Source organism: Diadema antillarum, unplaced genomic scaffold (assembly GCF_040938485.1).
Source record: "Diadema antillarum isolate AM-2024a unplaced genomic scaffold, OU_Dant_1.0 seq00001929_RagTag, whole genome shotgun sequence".
NCBI lineage: Eukaryota > Metazoa > Echinodermata > Echinoidea > Diadematoida > Diadematidae > Diadema > Diadema antillarum.
The window spans coordinates 32,951-56,561 of NW_027272592.1; the positions used below are offsets into that span (position 1 = coordinate 32,951).

Consider the following 23,611-nt stretch of genomic DNA (forward strand, 5'->3'; position numbering starts at 1 on the left):
TTACTGATAACAAATATTGCAGAAACTGACCATGGGAAACTGGTTAGGCCTTTTTTTTTTTTTTTTTTAGCCACGACCCACCCTGTATGTAGTGTAAGTTGTAACATATCTTGCTATAGAGTGTAGCCTTTGTACTACTACCAAAGATTCTGCTATTACTACTTAGTCTACTAGACCTAGTGGTAATAGTACTACTACTAGTAGTAGTACTAGTAGACTGCTACTACTACTAGACTACTACTAGTAGTTTAACTTGTTAGCGCCGGCCGACGGGCCAGGCCACGGCCGGGACGCTCCCGCTTGCGGCGGCCGGAGTAGCAGCTCACTTTGTGAGCGAGCTGGGTCTGTTCTTCTACTACTTTACTTATACTAGACAAACAGTTACAACTTACAACGTCAATCATGTATAATACAGAATATCCTAAACGTTAAACTATATGGGGGCATACCACACATACCACTCTGTATTTCCCAGGCGATCGTTTCCGTGAGGTCTATTCTCGGAGTTGGTTAGTGCCATGTTCATACACTCTTGCACAGGCAGCGGGGGAGATGCAGCTGGTTCATATCGGTAAGGTGCAGCCCCACGATAACGTTCTGGGGCCGTATTCTGAGAGCTAATTAAGTGTCTGATTAGCACTTAATTACCGAATTGGTATTCTGAGAGCATGATTAAGTAGGGGGTATATTAACTACCATAGCAACAAGCGTTTTGGCGGGAAGGACTTACGCGTTTGCGCGTATCAATGCGCGTGCACCTCTGAGAGGACGTAATCACAGAGTTAATTACGAATCGGTATTCTGAGGGTGTAATTAAGTATGAAAGTAAATGGAAAACTTAATGATACCAAAGAGTGTCATTAACTACTCCGATATCACGCAATACATCATGTTTTCTCTGCCACAACGATGCTTACCGTCTTCGGTAACCGAGGAGCGGTTGAATGTTGTTATCGTGGTATCCGTAGAATTCAGAGAAAAAAAGAAATATAGCCGATCTTCGAGGAATTTTGTCATTTTATGTGAGCAAAGAGGTTGAGATCTTCGCGTGCGTAGGTGAGGGGTTGTAATCAAATACCGGAGTGTGCGCACGGAGCTCTTGGGTTGTAATTACAGGGGGCGTGGAGGAGCGCGCATTGAGGGCATATTTGCGCGTGTAATCATCAATTTGGCTTCTAACAACGCGTCTGATTGGATGGAATAACAATCAGATGGGAGGGACCTAAGATAATTACAGGGGACTTAATCATACCTTAATTACGTCCTCAGAATACCGATTTTGCCCATGATTAAGGGGTAATTAACTTCACGACTTAATCACGAAGTTAATTACAGACTTAATTACGACCTCAGAATACCACCCCTGGTTCATCGGCTGCCTCTCCCTCCCCATCTTCCCCTTCAACTTCACGTGCCTCCTTTTCTTCTCCGCTATTGTCAGAGCTGCAGTCTTCATCATCATCATCATCATCAATGTCGAAGTTTACCCATATAGGGGAAGACATTATGCTCGAGATACCAGGTATTTGTGCAAGCTAACTTAGTGGTAATGTACGTGGTACTAATGCGTACATGTCGACAGTCAGTGGGTCGACCGGGAGCGCACATCCGGTGGGGCCCGGGCCTGGCAGGGCTAGCTAACGTGTAAGCGCGTGTACCAAGCTAGCAATCTATAGTGCTTGTGCTGAGCGGCGTCTGCTAACTGAGCACAACTCCGTGCTTATACGTCATCAATCAGTTCAGGGGTGTTGGTCACGTGACTATCTTTTTCGCAAAAGCTGCAACGAGGTCCTCCAAAAATGTGATATTTGGGGGAGTTTCTAGAAGCGATAAAAACCGGAACGACACTGACAACATATTTACATTGATAATCATGACATATGTTTTACATTTCTTTTGCATACTAAAACATTTTGCACGCATTTTATTAGGTCTTTAACTCTTAACGTGCCATGGTCGCCGAACGGCGACCTTAGTCCTGACGTGCCATGGTCGCCGATCGGCGACTAAGAAGAGCGAGAAAAGCATTGATCATTTAAGTTCTTCTGGTACCGTAATGTGTTACACCAAGAAACTGCCAATGATATGTAGTGGTAGCTGATTAGCATAGCCATCGTTTCCACTAAAAATGTGAGCATGCTTACATTAGAAAATTTTGAGTAATTACATGATTTTTCAGCTAGATGTATTTTTTTCGCGTCGGGAAAATCCGCAGCGAGCGCACCCCCTGCGAGATGTGTATGGATCAAAAGTCTCATTGGTAAACCACACGTGTGTATGCTATTGAATCTGCGTGTATTGTCTATGCGGTTCCAGTCGCATTGTTCCGCTTGAATGCTGTCCTGCGGGAAGCTCTTTTGATTTTGTCCCTCAAAGAGGGTCAGCTTTCATTTGTCAGTCAAGTCTTTCATCCTTTTGTTTTGATGAACGTCACTAATCGTCCCCACGCTAGCATAGGAATTGCGCGCGGACAAAGACCTGCCGATTTCAATAGAGTTCCCCCGCCCGTGGTCCGCTTTTAAAAGAAGGATTAGTGGGCTCTTCCTTCTCAAGTGGACAAAAGACACTCTTCCAGGGCCCGGGACAATCATTTTAGTCTCAAATACAGCATCTGGGACTAAAGGACTCAGATTTGGGAATGAATTACTGAGGCAGAAAGAGAAATTGCTAGGACAAAATAAACTGCTAGTATCTTTGGAATCATACAATTCTAGAACGCAATTTTGTTATCATTTGAAAGAGGAGATATTGCTCTAAAACTTTCTCACAGAGTTAAGGGAGCGTTCTATTGAAGAAAAGACACGACTGACTCTTTTGTTCCATACTACACAAAAATTTCTAATAATTTTTCTGATGTATCAATTATTTCTGCAATATTTCAGGTTCAGATAGATGTTATGGCAAACTGACTACATGACACGAAAGAACAAACGTTTCTTGATATATGTTGTGTAGAACTCAATTCAAAACAGTCAATAGTTTCAGAGATATGACGGTTTTAAATTTCATTGTCAGTGCAGTTTCGAAACGTTCTGGCGTTAGGTAAAAACCTCTGGCACGTTAGGGGTTTTGGGCCTGGCACATTAAGAGTTAACATTGATGTTGGCCACTAAATTTCAAAAAGGTTATCTTTTTTTGGCCCAGTCGAACAACTACAATGTAAGGTTCAAAATGGATTGCTATATACATTAAATTTGCTTTTGTTTAGGGCCACAACATACCCTTTTTTGGCCACCAACATTTCAAATTTTAAGATTTTAGTAGCTGAAATGGGCAACCAAAAAAGTGTCGAGCCCTCTTGTGTTTACTTTATTTATATATTTCATGCAAGACAATTATTATACCCCCACCCACACATAGTGTGTAGGGGGTATATAGGAATCACTCTGAGGTCGGGTGGCCGGTCGGTCGGTCGGTCGGTCGGTCGGTCGGTCGGTCGGTCGGTCGGGCGGGCGGTTGGGCGGTCGGTCCGTTGCCAAATCTTGTGGGTCGAACTCCTCTCTCATTTTTTGAGCAATTGACCCTAAATTTGGCATGTGTGACCACTATCAAAGGTAGATGTGCAAGACACTTTTTTCGTTAGTATCGCGTAATGCGTTGCCATGGCAACGGCTTATTTTCGTAAAAACTTGTGGATCGAACTACTCTCATTTTTTGAGCAATTAACCCCGAATTTAGCATGTGTGACCACTAACAAAGGGAGATGTGCAAGACACCTTTTTTGTTAGTATTGCATAATGAGTTGCCATGGCAACAGCAAATTTAAAAAAAAATCTTACAAAATGTTGTGGATCGAACTCCTCTCTCATTTTTTGAGCAATTGACCCCAAATTTGGCATATGTGACCACTATCAAACTAAGGTAGATGTGCAAGACACCTTTTTCGTTAGTATTGCATAATGCGTTGCCATGGTAACGGCATATTTTCATAAAAAACTTGTGGATCGAACTACTTTCTCATTTTTTGAGCAATTAACTTCAAATTTGGCATGTGTGACCGCTATCACAGGCAGATGTGCAAGACACCTTTTTCATGAGTATTTCATAATGCGTTGCCATGGCAACGGAAGATTTTCATAAAAATCTTACAAAATGTTGTGGATTGTACTATCAGTTTTGTAGCAATTCAATTTGAATTTGGGATAAGCGATCAATGTTATATATATTTTGCAAAACACCTTTGATGCGAGTGTTAATAAATCTGTTGCCATGGCAACAGCAGTTTTTTTTTAAACCAATCATACAAAAATGTGTGGATTAGCCTAACTCCTTCAGTTTTCAAGTATTTGGCTTGGAAATTGGCACATGTGACCACTATGGTACGGAGATGTGCATACTTACTCTTTCGTCATTGTTGATCAATGTGTTGTCATGGTAACGGCATAGTTTGAATGAAAATCATACGAAAATATTGTGGATTCAGTTAACTCCCTCAGTCTTAGAGCATTTGACTTGAAATTTGGCACACATGACCACTATAGTATATAGATATGCAAACTTAATCTTTCGTCAGTGGTGAGCAATGCGTTGCCATGGTAACAGCTTTTTTTTACCCCGAAACATACAAAAATATTGTGGATTCAACTAACTTCCTTTATTCTTCAAGCATTTAGCTAGAAATTTGGCCCACATGACCACTGTGGTACGTAGATGTGTAAACGTAATCTTTCGTCAGTGTCGATCAATGTGTTGCCATGGTAACGGCATATTTTGAATGAAAATCACACAAAAATATTGTGGATTCAGTTAACTCCCTCAGTCTTAGAGCATTTGACTTGAAATTTGGCACATGCAACTACATTGTACTATAGCATATAGATGTGCAAACTTAAAGTGAGGCAGTCCTCACGAATTTTAAAAAAATTGTACCTCCAATGAACTACTTTCACCAAAAACAAACTTTCAAATCACCAAATAAGCTCATAAATTTTGGTTGAAAAACTGTGAATCTGCATGGTGAATATATGCTAATGAGCAAATCCTGTCGGAGAGTCAGACGTCAACGAGGCACAACGCTTCCCAGCCGTGTTCTGCTCGTTATCTGTACGCTCCCTAGCTAGTTACCCGGATGTATGAAGAAGTCGGTGGCTACTAGTATTTGGTATTGTTTCTACGTACTCTGTGTGTGTGTGTGTGTGTGTGTGTGTGTATCATGTATTGTATATTCGCACAGTAAACGTGTGGACGGTACAACTATAGATCTACGGTAGATACCCCGTACGTGGTTTGCCCTTCGCACTTTTCCAGTCTATCACAAGCGCAGCTGCAGCCGCCTGTCGCCGCGCATGCATGTTCTATACGTACAGATTGTAGGTAGAAACGGTTCTACACAGACCAACTGTACTAGTACACAAGAGGGGCGATTGCGTTCAGCGTCGTCTGGTCAGGCTATCTTACATCAGTACGTGGACCGGCAGGCTGTGGCCCTCGGTTATAAACCGAGAAAACTCCTGAAGCCAGATGCAATCCCGACCATTTGCTCAGATGAGTCATAAAACAGAAAAACCTCGAGCATCAACTTCGAAGAGAACCGAAGGAAAAAATTGTAGAGAGGTAAGAAAAGCGGCTAGCTATGTTTCATTTACGGTGGGGCTGCAGCCAGGGTTGGACTGCAGTACAATTCCACTGAGCTAGCTGCTGTCAGTGCCGACTGGCCATGCACGGCAAAGTGGAGCAAAATCAGCTCCCTACGACCCCCTGTGTTTACCCTGCCCGGCAGACATCATATTTTTTTCGAGGAAAGGCGATATCTGAGTACTTACAGAAAATATTGAGATACAAACAATATTTTCTTAGAAGAATTCAACTCTCTTATGCACAGGTTATCTTCGGTTTGAACGCCAAACTCTGCTAGACGGAGTACTGTGTACAATATAGTACAGTATGTCCCCAAAAAAATTACAACGGGACCCCTGCAATGATATCTTTAAAAATAGTGAATCAATCTAAATACATATTCAGGGTATGAAACTATAACTCATTGCCCACATCTTACAGAAAACCCCATTCGATTTGCTTTGCTGGGTGCGAACGTACCCCCCTTCAGAACCTTAAAAAAAACACAAAAAAAACGCTTCAGTCTGCGAGCGAACTCAACGCCGGACGCTAAATAATTGTTCTTTTTTTAATTGTTGTTCTTTTTTTTTTCATTTTGCACCAGGAGGAAAAAAACAAAACAAAAACAAAAAAACAAAAAAAAAAACAAAACAAAAACAATCACACCCCGGCTCTGGCAGCACTGATGCTAATGTGTACATACAGTGTTTATATATATCTATCGACCGTACTGTATACGTAAGGTATATTTTCATTCATTGTGCAACGGATTATCAATTCAGAAAATGCAAAAGCTCCGTCGCATGGGAGGGAGATACCCCGCCCACACCCTCCTCCCCCGTTATCTAGGTCTCCAATCAGTGGCGTAACTGGTGGGGGGGGGGGGGGGCACGTGCCCCCCCACCCCCCCCCCCCATCCGCTGGTACCAAAAAAAAATATCAAAATGGTAATTCAAGGATTAGTAAACTGCTTTTGAAATTGACATGAAAGGGTGAGCAAGAAATTTTTTTTTTCTCTCTAAGATTTCTTTTAACCATAATTAGAGAGGCATCAATAGTGTGAAACATTGTTCAAAAAGCCCGGAGCTGACAAAAGATTGTGATTCAGCATGATTGCTGGTTGGCATTCTGAATGATAAGGAGGATGGAGCAGTGTACTCAGAACATCCGAACGGCAAAGAGTCGCTGCAATGTTGCGCAATGTGATGTAGAATGTACACCTTTGTACCTTACACTTCGTTATATCAAAGCTAGATCACTGAGTGTTGCTTTGCATACTATAGTCTATATTAAAATGCCTTGCATTGCCGATGATAAGACTTGACCTGGGCTATTTCCCAACTTTTCCATAAATAAAACACACACACACAAACACATATATAATTAGGGGATGCTCTAAAGTGCAGATTTTGGACATCCTTCCCCCGCTTGGTCACTTTGACGCCCCCTCGCTGGTCATACCTCCCCCAACCATGAACATAAACCGACATCCTTGACTATCAGTGGCGCACCGGCCCCCTTAATTTCCAAAGCGAAAAAACAAAAATACAAACGGCAGTTTTTGGACTGTAAAATGTCAACATTTTCATGCTCGCTTGCTCCGCTTGCTCGTATTTAATCGCTATGCCATTCTCCTGATGTTGCTGCCAGTATTAAATTGCCAGCAGTTGCACCCGGTGCGCCCCCCTCCTTAATTTTCAAAGCGAAATGTAAAAGCTACAAACGGCAGTTTTTAGACTGTAAAATGTCAAAATTTTCAAGCTCGCTCGCTCCGCTCGCTCGCACTTTAATCAATTCAATTCAATTCAATTCAAATCAATTCAATTCAATTCAATTCAAATCAATTCAATTCAATTCAATTCAAACTTTATTTCATTTTTTGAAAAGAATATAAACACTTTACTTTCTTTGGTAACATAGAATAAGGTTGCAGAAACAAAACAAAGTAAATTGAGAAAACATAAATGTGGAACCTTGGGGTAACAAGAACGTTGTAAGGAAAATTGATTGACTGAATTAAAGTGATACAGACGATATAATCGTTATGCCATTCTGCCAGTAATTGCCAGCAGTTGCGCCCGGTGCGCCCCCCTTAACTTCGAAAACGAAAAAATATAGCTACAAACATCAGTTTTTTGACTGTGTCAAAATTTTCAAGCTCACTCGTTCCGCTCGCTCGCATTTAATTGTTATGCCATTCTCCTGATGTTACTGACAGTAATTGCCAGCAGTTGCGCCCTGTGCGCGCCCCCCTTAATTTTCAAAGCGAAGAAATATAGCTACAAACGGAAGTTTTATTGACAGTAAAATGTCAAGTTTTTGAAGGTCACTCGCTCTGCTCGCTCGCATTTATTCGTTATCCCATTCTCCTGATGTTGTTGCCAGTAATTGCCAGCAGTTGCTCCCGGTGCGCCCTGCCAAATTTCCAAAGCGAAAAAATATAGCTACAAAAGACAATTTTTTGCCTGTAAAATGTCAAAATTTTCAAGCTCGCTTGCATTTATTATCGCTTTGTCATTCTCCTGATGTTACTGCCAGTAATTGCCAGCAGTTGCACCCGGTGCGCCCCCCTTAATTTTCAAAGCGAAGAAATATAGCTACAAACGGAAGTTTTATTGACAGTTAAATGTCAAAATTTTCAAGGTCTCTCGCTCCGCTCGCTCGCATTTAATCGTTATCCCATTCTCCTGATGTTGTTGCCAGTAATTGCCAGCAGTTGCTCCCGGTGCGCCCTGCCAAATTTCCAAAGCAAAGAAATATAGCTACAAACGACAATTTTTTGCCTGTAAAATGTCAAAATTTTCAAGCTCGCTTGCATTTGTTATCGCTTTGTCATTCTCCTGATGTTACTGCCAGTAATTGCCAGCAGTTGCGCCCGGTGCGCCCCCCTTAATTTTCAAAGCGAAAAGATGTAGCTAAAAACAACATTTTTAGTTTACTGTAAAATGCCAAAATTTTTGAGCTCGCTCGCTTCGCTCGCTCGCATTTTATCATTGTGCCATTCTCCTGACGTTGCTGCCAGTAATTGCCAGCAGTTGCGCCCCGTGTGCCACCCCCCTTTAATCTCCGAAGCGAAAAGATAGAGCTAAAAAAGGCAGTTTTTGGACTGATGTAAAAATATCAACATTTTCACACTCGCTTGCATTTAATCGTTATGCCATTATCCTCATGTTGCTGGCAGTAATTGCCAGCAGTTGCGCCCGGTGCGCCCCCCCCTTAATTTCGAAAACGAAAAAATATGTATTAGCTACAAACCGCAGCTTGGGATTGTAAATGTCAAATTTTCAAGGTCGCTCGCTCCGCTCGCTCGCATTTAATCGTTATCCCATTCTCCTGATGTTGTTGCCAGTAATTGCCAGCAGTTGCTCCCGGTGCGCCCTGCCAAATTTCCAAAGCAAAGAAATATAGCTACAAACGACAATTTTTTGCCTGTAAAATGTCAAAATTTTCAAGCTCGCTTGCATTTATTATCGCTTTGTCATTCTCCTGATGTTACTGCCAGTAATTGCCAGCAGTTGCGCCCGGTGCGCCTCCCCTTAATTTTCAAAGCGAAAAGATGTAGCTAAAAACAACATTTTTAGTTTACTGTAAAATGCCAAAATTTTTGAGCTCGCTCGCTTCGCTTGCTCGCATTTTATCGTTGTGTCATTCTCCTGACGTTGCTGCCAGTAATTGCCAGCAGTTGCGCCCCGTGTGCCACCCCCCCCTTTAATCTCCGAAGCGAAAAGATAGAGCTAAAAAAGGCAGTTTTTGGACTGATGTAAAAATATCAACATTTTCTCACTCGCTTGCATTTAATCGTTATGCCATTATCCTCATGTTGCTGGCAGTAATTGCCAGCAGTTGCGCCCGGTGCGCCCCCCCCCTTAATTTCGAAAACGAAAAAATATGTATTAGCTACAAACCGCAGTTTGGGATTGTAAAATATCAACATTTTCAAGCTCGCTCGCTCCGCTCGCTTGCATTTAATTGTTATGCAATTCTCCTTTTTATTTCTTTTCACAAGAAGTCCCTCCATGGGAGGGGAAAGTCCCTCCGTGGGAGTGGTATCCCCCTCCTACACCCTCTCCCGCTCGGTTGCTTCGCTCCCTCGCCGAGGATCTCACACCACACCGTCACATGAAATGTACCCCCGTAATAGTCCTTCACAGTATATTTATTTTTACTATGCTCTATAAGCACGACTTTTGCACTCTTGTTTTTGCAAAAAGTTCATACCGTGAGAGGGGGTATCCCCCTCCCACACCCTCCGCACTGAAGGAGCGGAATAGATCATCGCCAAGGATCTCACACCATCACATGTACCCCCATACAGTCCTTCATAGCGAAAGATTCGTGTATGTTTACAATCACATGTATTATGTACAATATTTAAAGTATCTGTAAATGTACATGATGACACAGGAGCCAATAAATCAAAAAAAAAAAAATCTCAGTTTACATTTACTGTCAAAACGCACCCCCCTTCAAAAAAAGCTAGTGACGCCCCTGTTTCTACCATGAAATACATGGATGAAAGCTATCTTACAGCGACAACATATCAAGTTGAGTAATTATACCATGATGGCAAGAATGTAAGTTCTAACATAAACATTGTTAAAGAAGAGAAACAGTCAGAAACATCCCTGGACAAGGCCTTATACATAATGTATGGTCAGTTGTGGTCTGACTTGTCTGTTATATACAATACAGTCCAACCTCAATATCTGAACTTGTTGTTAACGGTAGCCACCTGGATAAAATGATATTGTCGGATAAGGGAGATATGCTCACACATGACACTTTAATCAAATTGTGTAGGATATTTTCAATTGATTATTAAATATTAGACATGTAATTTACTTGAAAATTTCATATTTTATTATTCAATAATGTGGAAATCAAATGGAATGTGAATGAAATGCACTTCCTCATTATTCCTTCTAGCAACAGTATTTTGGTTGGTAAAAATATAACGTTGTACCACAGCGATCAACATTTATGTCCTGAATTACAATTAATTTGTAAAGAATAAAGTGTTATGTACTTCTAGTCTCATTTTGCACCAAATCATGCTAAGAAATTCATGTGCCAGCCCGTATCTGGATAATAGAGCAATCCAGAAAAGTGATTGCTGGATAAATGAGGGTGGACTTTATGTAATGAGGATAGTCCATCGATTATGAAATTTCTGAAAAGACGAGGATCCATGAATATTTCTTTGAGTATAGTGAAGGAGAGTCATTTTTAAAAAAGGATGGAATCATAGTACTCTTGATATACAATATTGGTCAAGAACACCTTTCTAGCTTCCGAGGTGATTTGGAAACAGAATAAACAATATTCTCCCAAACAGACTTTTCTGACCTTGGAAAAGACTGTTGTACTTCAACTAACTGTAGGGAGAAAAAAGAAAGTAAAACAAAACAGTCATTTTGTAAAAATACATACTGAGCATTTGTTGAACCATTATTTGATTTGATTTTGATTATACATTAGTTTTGATTAAAATATAAGTTGTGTATTCGTGCAGAGTTATGCTCAGTGATGGCTATGTAGATGTGAATAAATCGTGTAAACCTGTAACATTTCTTTAAAATTACATTTTGAGTATTACAAGTTTGAATATCATAATAGAAAGTCAAAAGGCTGATCTATATGTTATTTATAAATCACAACTGTATTGCAGGCATAAAACAAGTTGTTTAAATTCCAATATGATAGAAAAGTCAACAAATTGTTAAAGTAGGGGTCCATACTGAACAAACAGTCCTCAAATTGGCAACTCCTGAAATAAAATATCACAGGAAAGGGCTATGGCAACATTGTCAAATGTGTATTGACTACCATCCAAGTGAAAAGGACAAAAAATATTAAGACAAGCATGTGACTCCTGTCACTTATTGAAAGTGGACAAATCTGTAATGTCCGTAACGCTTAAAATGTAATGTCCGTAACGCTACAATTATGGCTCTAAGAGGTACATGTGCCATCTATTTCACTAAATTTGATTTTATTTTCTATAAACATTTCTTTACCTTTCAATTTATCCCTACATTGGTCTAATCATGTGCTTAAGCTCACAGACTTTTTAATGATTGTACAGGTATGCAAAAAGTCATGTCCAAAAAATGTAATGTCCGTAACGGCCAACATTTTATGCAGTAAGTGCCATATGATGTGTTGAAATGGATTGAAATTTGCTCTGTTTATAACTTAGCCTCATACACTTTGTATGTGAGTTATTCCATTGTATGAGTTCAGAATGAAAATATTTTGTTATCTTTATGACCTTTTGAAGTTGCAAATTTTGTCTGAAATGTAATGTCCGTGACGCTGGAATTGCCCAATGTCAATGTCTCGGTCACACCTTCACATATATTGCCGCGCATTGCTGCGCTTTGAGGGGTAGATCAGTACACAGCCATACCCAGCAATATGCGGCAATTTTGAAGGTTGCAGTCACACTATTGCATATTTAGCTTGTAAGTAACTTGTATGCCGCCTGTACGAATACTGCATACAGTTGCCTACAATTGCCTATTACCTTGCTACAGCACACTGCTGCTCATAGCAGTAAGATTACAGTAATACATCTATAGGTTGCTCGCATCGGTTGGTCTCACTGCGTCTCACTGCATGTTCCTGAGTTGGTGCTTCCTTCCCAGGAGTGAAAGCTTCGACTTTTGGATTCTACAAACTTGACTCACATAAATGTTATGTGTCACAATTTCATTAACTGCCTAGGCCTAACAATGTCCCTGTGTTCTTCTTGCATTTCATGTTATTAAATGTTTTGGTGTTATAAATCATGGTGACTCATTATTTTATGTGTATTTTTATGCCTCCGCCACGAAGTGGTGCCGGAGGCATTATGTTTTCGGGTTGTCCGTCCATCTGTCCGTCCGTCCGTCCGTCCGTCCGTCTGATTCGTTTACGCGATAACTTGAGTAATATTGACTGAAATTTTACTAAACTTGGTCCAAGTATAAAGTATGATGGGGCAATTAGTTGATTAGATTTTGGGTGAAATCGGCCAAAGGTCAAAGGTCAAGGTCAAATCATGAAATTGTATCTGTTTACACGATAACTCAAGATTGGATCCAGCAAATTTCACCAAACTTTGTCCAAGGATGATGTATGATGGGACAATTATTTGATTAGTTTTTGAGTGAAATTGGACAGAGGTCAAAGGTCAAAGATCAAGGTCAAATCTGAAAATTTAAGTGTTTACGTGATAACTCAAAACTGGATGAAGCAGCTTTCACCAAATTTGGTCCAAGGATGATGTATGATGGGGCAATTAGCTGAGTAGATTTTAGTGACATTGGCAAGAGGTCAAAGATCAAAAGGTCAAGGTAAAATGCTAAAAATTTTGCTATTTCCCCCATATCCATGCAATGTCCAAAGGTATTTTTTTAAAACTTAGTGTAGACATGTACTACTGCTTAAAGATTCTCCAGAGAGAGTTTCATGTCATAAGGTCAAAGGTTAGGTGAGAATGATACAATTTCACTTTCCTGCAAATGGTTCAATGTATCTTCATGGAACTTGGTACATACGCATGTAGTGACTGGCAGGGATTATCTAGGGAATGTAGGGGTCATGGGTCAATAGTCAGGGGTCAAAGGTCAAGGTCAACTCAAAATTTTACTATTTCCCTCTTTAACTAGTATTATATGTGTAAAGGCCTCAAGAAAATAGACCCCCCTACATTTTTTGGAAGTTTCTAGATAAATGCATTGGTATAAATAGGGACATTTACCCTCACAAGCTTATTTCACCCACCCCTGAAATCAGAGTGGAGTTTACCCAGTCTCTTCAATTTCTAAGAGAAATGCCTTCATCACGATGGATGTGGTTTTGAGTTCCACACTTTCATCCCTGCATCCATTGTGACTAGACGTGGCATTTTTCCCTTCCTTCAGGTAAGAAATCTTATTTCTACTTCCGTTCCATTATTTTAAACCATTCTTTCTGACTGGTAAATTTGGTGAATTCTATGATGTTTAGTGTTTTGTAGTTGAACTACATGGTTCCTCCTTCAGTAAAAGAGGAATTAAGACCAAAGATGATGTTCTCAGTGAAGTTCTTGAATTATTGTTTAATGCCAGATATGTTTGCTTGTTCATGATGTGCTAGTGACCATATGAGTATTAGTGCTTGTATCATTATTAGATTTCTGTAGTGATTTAACAGTATTCATTATGAAAGATGTAAAATTGCTACTTAAGCTGATTTAGTTTCGGATTAAGTTCCGCTAGGGCGAGTGTGAACAAGCCATAGGCTGTGCCATTCCGTGTAGAAAGCTGAGTGGAACGGTCAGTGTAAACACTCTCCTAGACGGTGCGTCGCACCGGAGTCCACTGACTTTATTATTGATGATACGGCTCTCTTGGGATTGATTGCTAGGTAGCTGACATTATGCTTTTCTGAATGGAAACCCAAACGCCTGAATATGTATGCAGATTGTGAATATATGGATACTTTGTACAATGTTTGAGTTGCATTGTAGTATTGTACAAGATAGAAACAGTGAGAAGTAATTTAGTGTACATATTTAGAGTGTAGATGTGGAGATGGAGGTCCAATGTGAACACAGTTTGGATGACTCATGCAGCGACCTCCACGCCTTATCGGCCAGAGAGCTGACAACCAGCCCTCTGGACGGAGTGTTTATAGTTGTGGTCAGTGTCTCTCTCACTTTCCCAGCTCCTCAGTTCCTCACTTTTTGGCCAGTTCCTAACTTTGGTATAAAGAAACTAAAAAGTATATTTATTGTAAAAGATCCTACAGAAGCGTTTTGTTTTATATCAGAGAAGTAAAATACAGAAGCGAGCAGGAAAGAGAGAGAAAAACTGGCTTTTAGAGAAATAAAGGAAAACTAAAGAAGTCAGATGTGTTTTGCAGTGTATAAAGACTGCCGGTTTTCCTTCTTGCTTTTAAAACAATTCTTGCCAAAGAAGTGAATGCATTCCAGGTTTAGGTTTATTTAATCATTCGCGTTTTGATTTATGGATACAAAAAGAGATTAATCAAATGATATGTAGTTGCGTTTATTTGATTGAATCATTAATATTTTAAATGATTAATTGAGGTAAAGCTAGATTGCTTTATTAAAGGAGAATCTTACAGTTAATTATGCTTACTATAAAGGAATATCAAGACTGATTGTTACGAGTAAGTGTTATAATTAATCTTTGATTTAGAGACTCTTTGAGGTATAAATCAAGCATCATATTGAGCAAGGTAAATTATCAATTACACTAATGAAGAATTACGTATTCATATCAGCAAACTGGCATGTGTCATTCACATTGTGTTGATAAGAAGAAGTGTTTGATAATTAATTTGATTGTGATCAATATGATCATCGAGAGTCGGTATGATTTATACCAGAATAAAGATAGACACTTTCATCCCTGCATCCATTGTGACTAGACGTGACATTTTTCCCTTCCTTCAGTATACAGTTTTTAAACACCCCTTGCCACATCGGGACGGATGTAACATATGCAATGCTTGCATTATCATTTTTAAAACTTGATATATACATGTATTACCTAATGTAGATTCAAAGGTCAAAGGTTAAGGGTCAAAGGCCAGGTTTAAATGCAAAAAAAAAATCCATTTTATACTGTAATTACACTCTTTTTTCGTACGTTGAAAATTACTCAATGTATAAACTTACAAAAGGGTCGGTCAGAAGTCAAGTAAAAATCCTCACTTCCCCAAATGCGCGTACCTGCACTCTTCAATAGACAATTATAGCAAACCTAGATCAAGGAATGTGAACATTCAAGATATTTCTGACAAACCTGACATTTCAATATTTTGTCAGTCATCACACATTGTAAAGACATTGTACCATACACCTATAAGGTATTGGGAGAATCATGCATTATGGCGGAGGCATCGGTCGCCATAGCGACATTTCTAGTTTGTATTGTTTGAGTTTGAGCTATAGCTACCGTACAGTTTGAGTTGCATCTGCATCTGTCTCAATTTTACCTACACTCCTTTCCCAAGGAGTTTGGTTTGTGTACAGAGCAGAGATTATTCATAGGGTCCCTGAAGAAGTGGTTTAAAGTTAGATTTTGGTAATGTGTACCAGAAAGGGGACTGCAGGGAGATAACATCAAGGTAAAATGTATCTTAAGAGCTCAGATGAGCATCACGCCTCCCCCCAACTTTTGTTCGTTTACTGTAAAACAAGAAATGTTCGCGTGCATTTTAATTTCGCGAATTTCGCGAGCGCCAGGATTCGCAAAATTAAAATGCACGCAAAATTTCTTATCTATACTACATGCATTGAACGCAAGAGGCAATTCGCGAAAATTTCTTGCCACGAAAAAGGCCATCGGCTCCAAATCCCGAAAATTTCGTGCCGTGAATATGTCATGTTTTACAATATATGTTATCTGCTAGGTATCTGCCATGTATCAATATTTCTGTTGTCAGGAATCACAGGAACAGATGTTGAAGCTGTATGTGAATAATATTCACACCCTCAAATCCAATCAGAGAATTAGGTTACTCTGTGACATCCTTGGTACTGCTGTCGACAAGGGTCACATACCAGCAAAGTAAGTCATGAGGAGATAAATGTTAAATACTGTAAATATATCCCTCTCTGCAATGTTACAATAAAACTTCATGAAATGGACAAGTGTCACACCAATATTTGTAATGATAATGATTGTAATTGAGCATGATAAATGAGGTTTTACAAGCATGATGTTATAAAAAGGTTCCACATTACATACAATTTTGAATTTTGGATCGTAGCCATTTTGATTATTTGTCTCACTACTTTTTCAAAAATATGAATAATCACTTTAATATCCTTCATTTTGGAATGTTTAGCTTTCAGAGAGACAGCAATTAGATTTCACATTTTAGATAGGTTCATAGAAAACAGACGATTTAGTTGAAAATCCCTGGTGGTGTGAAATTTCACCTTCAGACAAGCAGATCTCAATGTATGTTGCTAACCAAGTGACATTCCAAACCTCCCAAGCTGCCGTAAAATATGAGATCAACTGGATGTTTTAACTTTTTCTTCTCTCCAGATTGGTATGTGAAGCTCTTCTTACTGCCAAGGGCTTGGACTACCGGGTAGCCTACCCCTGGGCTCAGACATTCCATGTTGTACAGAAAGTCATCAACAGTGCTGACTACAAGGTACACTGTAAATCCTAGCACCAAAACTTGTGAAGAAGTTTGACATTCTTATTTACTAAACTGTTATTGTTTTGGATGTCCTTTTTGGATTTTGAAATATGTATGATCAGGGGCAGATTCAGGAAAGGAGGGGGTGCCTTTATACCAAATTAATGGGGGGGGTGCATGCGTCCCCCCATTTTTTCTTGTTATTTCTTTTGTTTAAAAAAAAAAATAAGGGGGGCGTGCGCCCCAGTGCGCTCTCCCCTGGATCTGCCACTGATGATATCTATCTAAGTCTTACTGAACAGATTCTACCCATGTAGGAAATACCAATCGCAACCAGCCCTTTTCTTTCACATGATTTAATGATAAAAAAACAACAACACTAAATCTAAATGTGAAATGTCGTCAACTTCTCATACTTCAGTGTTGAAATAGCCGAATATTGCTTAACTCGAGGGCAAAGTAGAAGTCCTGATTTTTAGCTCACCTGAGCCAAAGGCTCAAGTGAGCTATTGCGATCGCCCTTCGTCCGGCGTCCGTCGTGCGTCGTCCGTCGTCCGTCGTCCGTCGTCCGTCGTGCGTCGTGCGTAAACTTTTTACATTTTCATCTTCTTCTTGAAAACCCCATGACCGATTTTCATCAAACTTGGCAGGTAGCATCCCTAGGGGGTTAGGAACTCAATTTGTTAAAATGGGCACCATGCCCCACCCAGGGGGCCCCCAGGGGGGCCCAAACCCCCCAAAATTAAGGAATCTGTAAAAATCTTCTTCTCTAGAACCAGAAGTGATAGAGCGAAGTTAATACTATGAGTTAGTACATTGATGACTGTAGTTTCAAGTTTGTTCATGGCAGAATCAGGGGTGCCCCCCTTGGGACCCAGGGGAGGGGGGTGGGGAAGGGTTCTAATGGGGCCTAAATTGTACATTTTCATCTTCTTCTTGAGAACTCCATGACCCATTTTCACCAAACTTGGCAGGTAGCATCCCTAGGGGGTTAGGAACTCCATTTATTAAAATGGGCACCATGACCCACCCAGGGGGCCCCCAGGGGGCCCAAACCCCCCAAAATTAAGGAATCCGCAAAAACCTTCTTCTCTAGAACCAGAAGTGATAGAGCTAGGTTAATACTATGAGTTAGCACATTGATGACTGTAGTTTCAAGTTTGTTCATGGCAGAATCAGGGGTGCCCCCCTTGGGACCCAGGGGGGGGGGGGGGGGGGTGGGGGTGAGGAGGGGTCCTAATGGGGCCTAAATTGTACATTTTTATCTTCTTCTTGAGAACCCCATGACCCATTTTCACCAAACTTGGCAGGTAGCATTCCTAGGGGGTTAGGATCTCAATTTGTTAAAATGGGCACCATGCCCCGCCCAGGGGGCCCCCAGGGGGCCCAAACCCCCCAAATGAAGGAATCTTTAAAAATCTTCTCTAGAATCAGAAGTTATAGAGCTGAGATAATACTATGAGTGAGTACATTAATGACTGTAGTTTCAAGTTTGTTCATAGGAGATCCAGGGGTGCCCCTCTTGGGGGTAGGGGGAGGGGGTGGTTGGAAGGGTCCAAATGGGGGCCTGAATTGTACATTTTCATCTTCTTCCTGAAAACCTCATGATGGATTTTTGTCAAACTTGGCAGGTAGCATCCCTAGGTGGTCAGGATCTCAATTTATCAAACTGGGCACCATGCCCCACCCAGAGGGCCCCAGGGGGCCCCAATTCCCCCAAATTAAGGAATCTTGAAAAAATTGGGCCCTTATTGTACATTTTCATCTTCCACTTGAGAATGCCTCGTCAAATTTTGGTAGAGCTGTGAATAATTTAGATTAGTGACTGCGTGAAAGGTGAACTTGCGATACTCAGGTGAGCGCTAGACCCGCGGGTCTCTTGTTCCCTCATATATTTCCTCTTGTTAAAACCTGTATAAGTTGAAATACCTCACTCACAGCTCAGTTACGTAGTACTTGTACATGGAAGGAAAATCCCAAACTCTGATCTTAACTTAACTAATTATTTTTCTCGTGGGTTATTCATAGCAAAATTCCAACATCACTCAGCTGTTGACAGTCAAGCAGTTACCTGTCACATGCAATGATTACTATACAGTAACAACATGCTGGACTGATGGGCCGTTCTCCACAAAAGGGCACCAACAGGGTTGGACAAACTATAAAATTTCGACATTAAAAAAGTCGTGAAACTCATTTGAATTCAGAAACTTTAATACTTTGAGAACACATAACAACCAACGGGTGATTTTTGACACCAACACATTTTTCAAGAAATAGCATTGAACTTGAACACATTTTTTCATAGTTTTTACCACCCGTCAGATACGTTGCCATTAGGCTTTAGACAAGAAAATGGATGTGGATGTATCATCTGTGGACCATTAATGTAAATATCTATTTCAATGTAAACGTAACTAATATGCGCACATGATTAAAAAGTAATTCTTGAACTTTGATCGGTCCAGATGTAAAAAACGATTGACGTTTGAAGCCTGTAAGTCAAAATCAGCTCAAAAATATATTTTTTTTTTCGTAGAAAATACACAACCATAAATTGCAATTAATATCTCTAATACACTTTGATCTTATATTGCTTTGAAACAGTAATAAAAATCATACATAAGTACTGAAATTATCAAAGAAAGCTAATTGCAAGCAAACTTTACAGCAGATTTCATACATTTTGAATCACAAGGAAAGAGAAAAATGGTAACGTATCTGACATACTTCGATTCCACAAAATTTCGTTACTGTGATTTCTATCTCAAGATGACGATAGGCCTAAACTCAATCTTGCATTATATCTTACACCCAAATGAATTATCAACCTTGAACATTCATATTTATAACCCTAGTTAATAGTCTTAACACTGCTCAGTAATACAAAGTCATATATTCATCAATAGCATTATGTGCATGCATTAAACAAAATCAACGCAATAACATAATCATGTTCTGTTTGAAATGTATGACTGAAATTTGATTTAAAATGTATAATAGTCCATTTCCTTCTATTAACTCATTGATTAGATATCTGACATTATTAAGGGGGAACAATATCATCAAATTCATACCTATACGAGTGCAAAGAAGATATATACGGTAATGTCGATATGGTAACGTATCTGACAGACATCTATACCATACGAAATTTTGTTACTGTGACTTATAAAGTAACATGATGATAAACTCACCCTTGCATATTGTCTTTATACATCAAAATGTTATGGCCACCTAGAACATATTATAACCCCCGATAATCTATTTGACATAATTCTGTTAGTAAAATTATTAATTGATAACATACACAAACAAAGTTATCTCGAAACGTAATTATAATTCTGTTTCAAATATAATGACCGAAACTTTTGATTTCTAATGGACAATGTACAGCCTATTATGTAGCTCTGTCCCTCTGTTAACTCATGATTAGATATGCAACATCATTCATTTTGGAACAACATGATGAAATTGATTAGCTCCAAGTGTACAGACAAATATATAACTTCCAACGTATAAAGGTAACGTATTTGACTGCTGACAGTTTAATCTTATAAATACAATGTTATTTCACTTGGGCTACATTGTGTTTCGGCTCTGCTCCTAGCAAAAAGACTCAAAAGAACTTTCTAAAATAGTATAAAAGATTTCATTCCCAGCAAGTAGTCAAGTTGCATATAGGTGTCAGAAGCTTTGTATAATGTATTAATGTATTTTCACATGTCCTGTCATGAAATTTGTTTTAAAAAGAAGCCACGGAGCAATACTTTAGGTAATGGTGGTAATAACGTAACCGACTCAACTTTCAAGTAAAACTTCTTTGCATTAACACATCTGATTCATCATCCACTCAAATATTTTGGTATATTTATTAAAGCTTACACTATATTGACGTATTCCACATTTTCATATTTTTGTACATTCATAGAGAGCCAAGACAAAACAACTAGATTAAGGAATCGTAAATATTCTCCTTCCACGTACATCAGTTGACAGTTAACATTACATTGCCCCTGTACAATAATGTGGCAAGTATTTAAGGAAAAATCCGGGTCAGAAATTAATATGATTTAAGAACGAAGAGGAACAAAAAATACATACCGAGTAACAAGTAGAGAAGATAATATATTATATTTCTAAATTTCACATTTTCAGAAAACATTTCTTGACCAGTCTTTATGAATATTCTAATGAGCAAGTCGTTGATGTCATCCACTCATAATTTGTCATTATATGTTATACATGTTATTTTGGAAATTCTTACTTTCTTGCAGAATACAGGCAAAAACCATACGCTTATATTAAGATGTCAGAACAAATATCTCTCATACATTCTGGATTAATAGAAGGAAAGCTTTATCTTGTATGATATCTGATATATGACATTTTGAGGATGTCTGAAAATAAAATGTGTAGAAAAATGTGAGGAGATTACGTCATTAATTTGTTCATTTCAAAAAAGAAATGTTTTCCGAAAAAAAGAAAAGAAATTTAAACACGTCATTATTTTCCTTTTTCCAGAATCGACATGTTGTGATCAGAAACAGGAACGCGATATTGGATTTGTCTTTTTCGCTCCTTTGCTAGAAACGTGGGTCACTCTTTTTCTTTCTCTCTCTGTAGGCCTTCTGTATACCTCAGCAAGCGTTTTATTCATGTCTTTTTCTTTCTAAAATACACGAGAGACAGACAGAGAGGGAAAATATCAGCATGGGAGTTTTATAATCAATGTACATTGTTTAATAATATATAATATTATATAGTCGTCCGTGTACGTAAGAACAGGACATTATCATCCAATAAGATTCGTTACGAGTCGGGTAAGATACGTTACCGTGGCAATGCTGGGTAATATTCTAACGTACATGCGAGCTATCACAACACATGAAACAATATCATGCATACGCAATATGTCTTTAAGCCGTATAACTGTTCCATCAACATTAAATAACTCTTAAATGTGTCATTGTGAGTAGTCAAATAGATAGATATTCAAAAATGAAAATTCTTACCGACCACGTAACTGGGACATCAATAACAAACGGTGAGAAGCCTTACATCTCCCTCAGACTCTCCGTACTAAATGTAATGCAACATCACGCTCAAAGTGGCCGCCATGCTTTGAAGAGCGGAGAACCATTTACAAAATTAAAGAATGAGAGCAAAGAGCGTTGCGCCTAGTTGATGCACTTTGCACAGATATATTTATATATATATACATATCTGTGACTTTATGCGGTAACGTATATGATGGTAACGTATTTGACGGTAACGTATTTGACGGCCTTAATGGTCAACCTTATGTTTTCACGAAACAACAACCTTTTCTTTCATAACTCCCGTGTATGAATACAAGCAATGTATGGTGCTTTAAAGAAAAATGCATTATAACTTTGTCAACAAAGTATTTTTTCTGTAATAGAGCGAAGTTTCAGTAACGTATCTTATTTTCGCTTATCGTAACATACACAATTGCAAACTTTGTGTCTGAATATATTTATTATTATAGAGTTTCAGAATACACAGTTTGTATTTATATAATCTTGAAATGAACTTCATTCACTATACCGAAATACATACCACTGCTTTATTGTCTTCATATTTTTTAAGGCGTCATACAAAAAGTAACGTATCTTACGGAGATTTGGAGACACCTTTGCTAAGATCGCAGAAAGAAATATATTATACCAATCTTTTTTCGCTAAGCATTATGCTTTTTTACTTAGGCACCGAAGGCACTATAGATTAGTGAGCAAAACATAAAGTTCTGATATTACAGTAAAGAGCGGGAGCGTGAAATATAATCACAGAGTTCGCTGGAGCCATGGGTAAAATCAACATATACATATGTCATGCTGTCGAATATAAGTTTTTCATGAGGTGCTGTGACCTGAATTGACTTTAATTTTACTCATTATATTCTCTAGTATGAATAAAAGTTTAAAAAATGGTTTCCTGATGAAAAAATCGTGTTTTATGGCGTAGAGAAGGATGGAGACACAAAAATACCCTTTGGCGCCACTTTTCGGAGAATGACCCTGATTCAAGGTATGGGAGGTTGACTGTATATTTGATTTCATGTGACAGATTTGTTTGTTAAGTTTTTTTGGAGGTAAAAGGAATATAATTATGCTGTACTATAAGGTTGTCACTTACACTTTGTGCATTTGTAAACTTACATACTTAGCACTTTGAATTTGGCTTCCAATTAGAATGCTTTTAAGGAAACAAGTGTGTGATCAGTGGTGGATCCAGGGGGAGCGCACTGGGCGCCCTTTTGTTTTGATAAAACCAATGAATGGAAAAAAGATGAGGTCTATGATGTGGGGGGAGGGGGCGCATGCACCCCCTGTAATTGTATCCCCTGGCATGTATGCCGGAGGATACTTTGGATTCAGCATCGTTACGGCGCCGCCGTGGCGTCACATTCTTGAGTGCACTCTAGCAGCCCCAAATCTTGACAGATTTCTTTGAAATTTTGTATGGAGGATCATATTGGTAATAACTCCACATGTATAACTTTGGGTGATGCTGCCCCCAGTGTTCCATCTTTTATAGGGTAAAATGCCATTTTTTGTGCATAGTTTGTGTGTGCTCTAGAGGTCACATTTGTCAGCAGATTTTGTTTAAATTTATTATGGAGGTTTATCATGATGTAATCTACAAACCTATACGGTAGATTTGGGATGTGCTGCCCCAGTGTTCCGTCTTTTATAGGGTCAAATGTCATGGTGGTGGATACTTTGTGTGCACTCCATAGGCTACATTTTGTGACGGATTTTGTTCAAATTTGGTATGAAGGTCTACCATGATATCTATAAGCCTATAGATTTTAGGTCTGCTGCCCCCAGTGTTCCATCTTTTATAGGGTCAAAGGTCATATTGTTGGTGGATGGTTTTT

General features: G+C 39.1%; 1 protein-coding gene across 1 annotated transcript in view; it reads left to right on the top strand.

Annotated features, from left to right (window-relative positions):
* LOC139713235 (mediator of RNA polymerase II transcription subunit 23-like) overlaps positions 1–23,611 on the top strand; it is a gene marked incomplete at its 3' end in the record, with an annotated part of 181,478 nt that overhangs the window by 17,522 nt on the left and 140,345 nt on the right. Inside the window, exons 4-5 of the mRNA XM_071624980.1 lie at positions 15,997–16,121; positions 16,608–16,719. Of these exons, the coding sequence (XP_071481081.1) occupies positions 15,997–16,121; positions 16,608–16,719 (237 nt within the window). The remainder of the gene's footprint in view (positions 1–15,996; positions 16,122–16,607; positions 16,720–23,611) is intronic.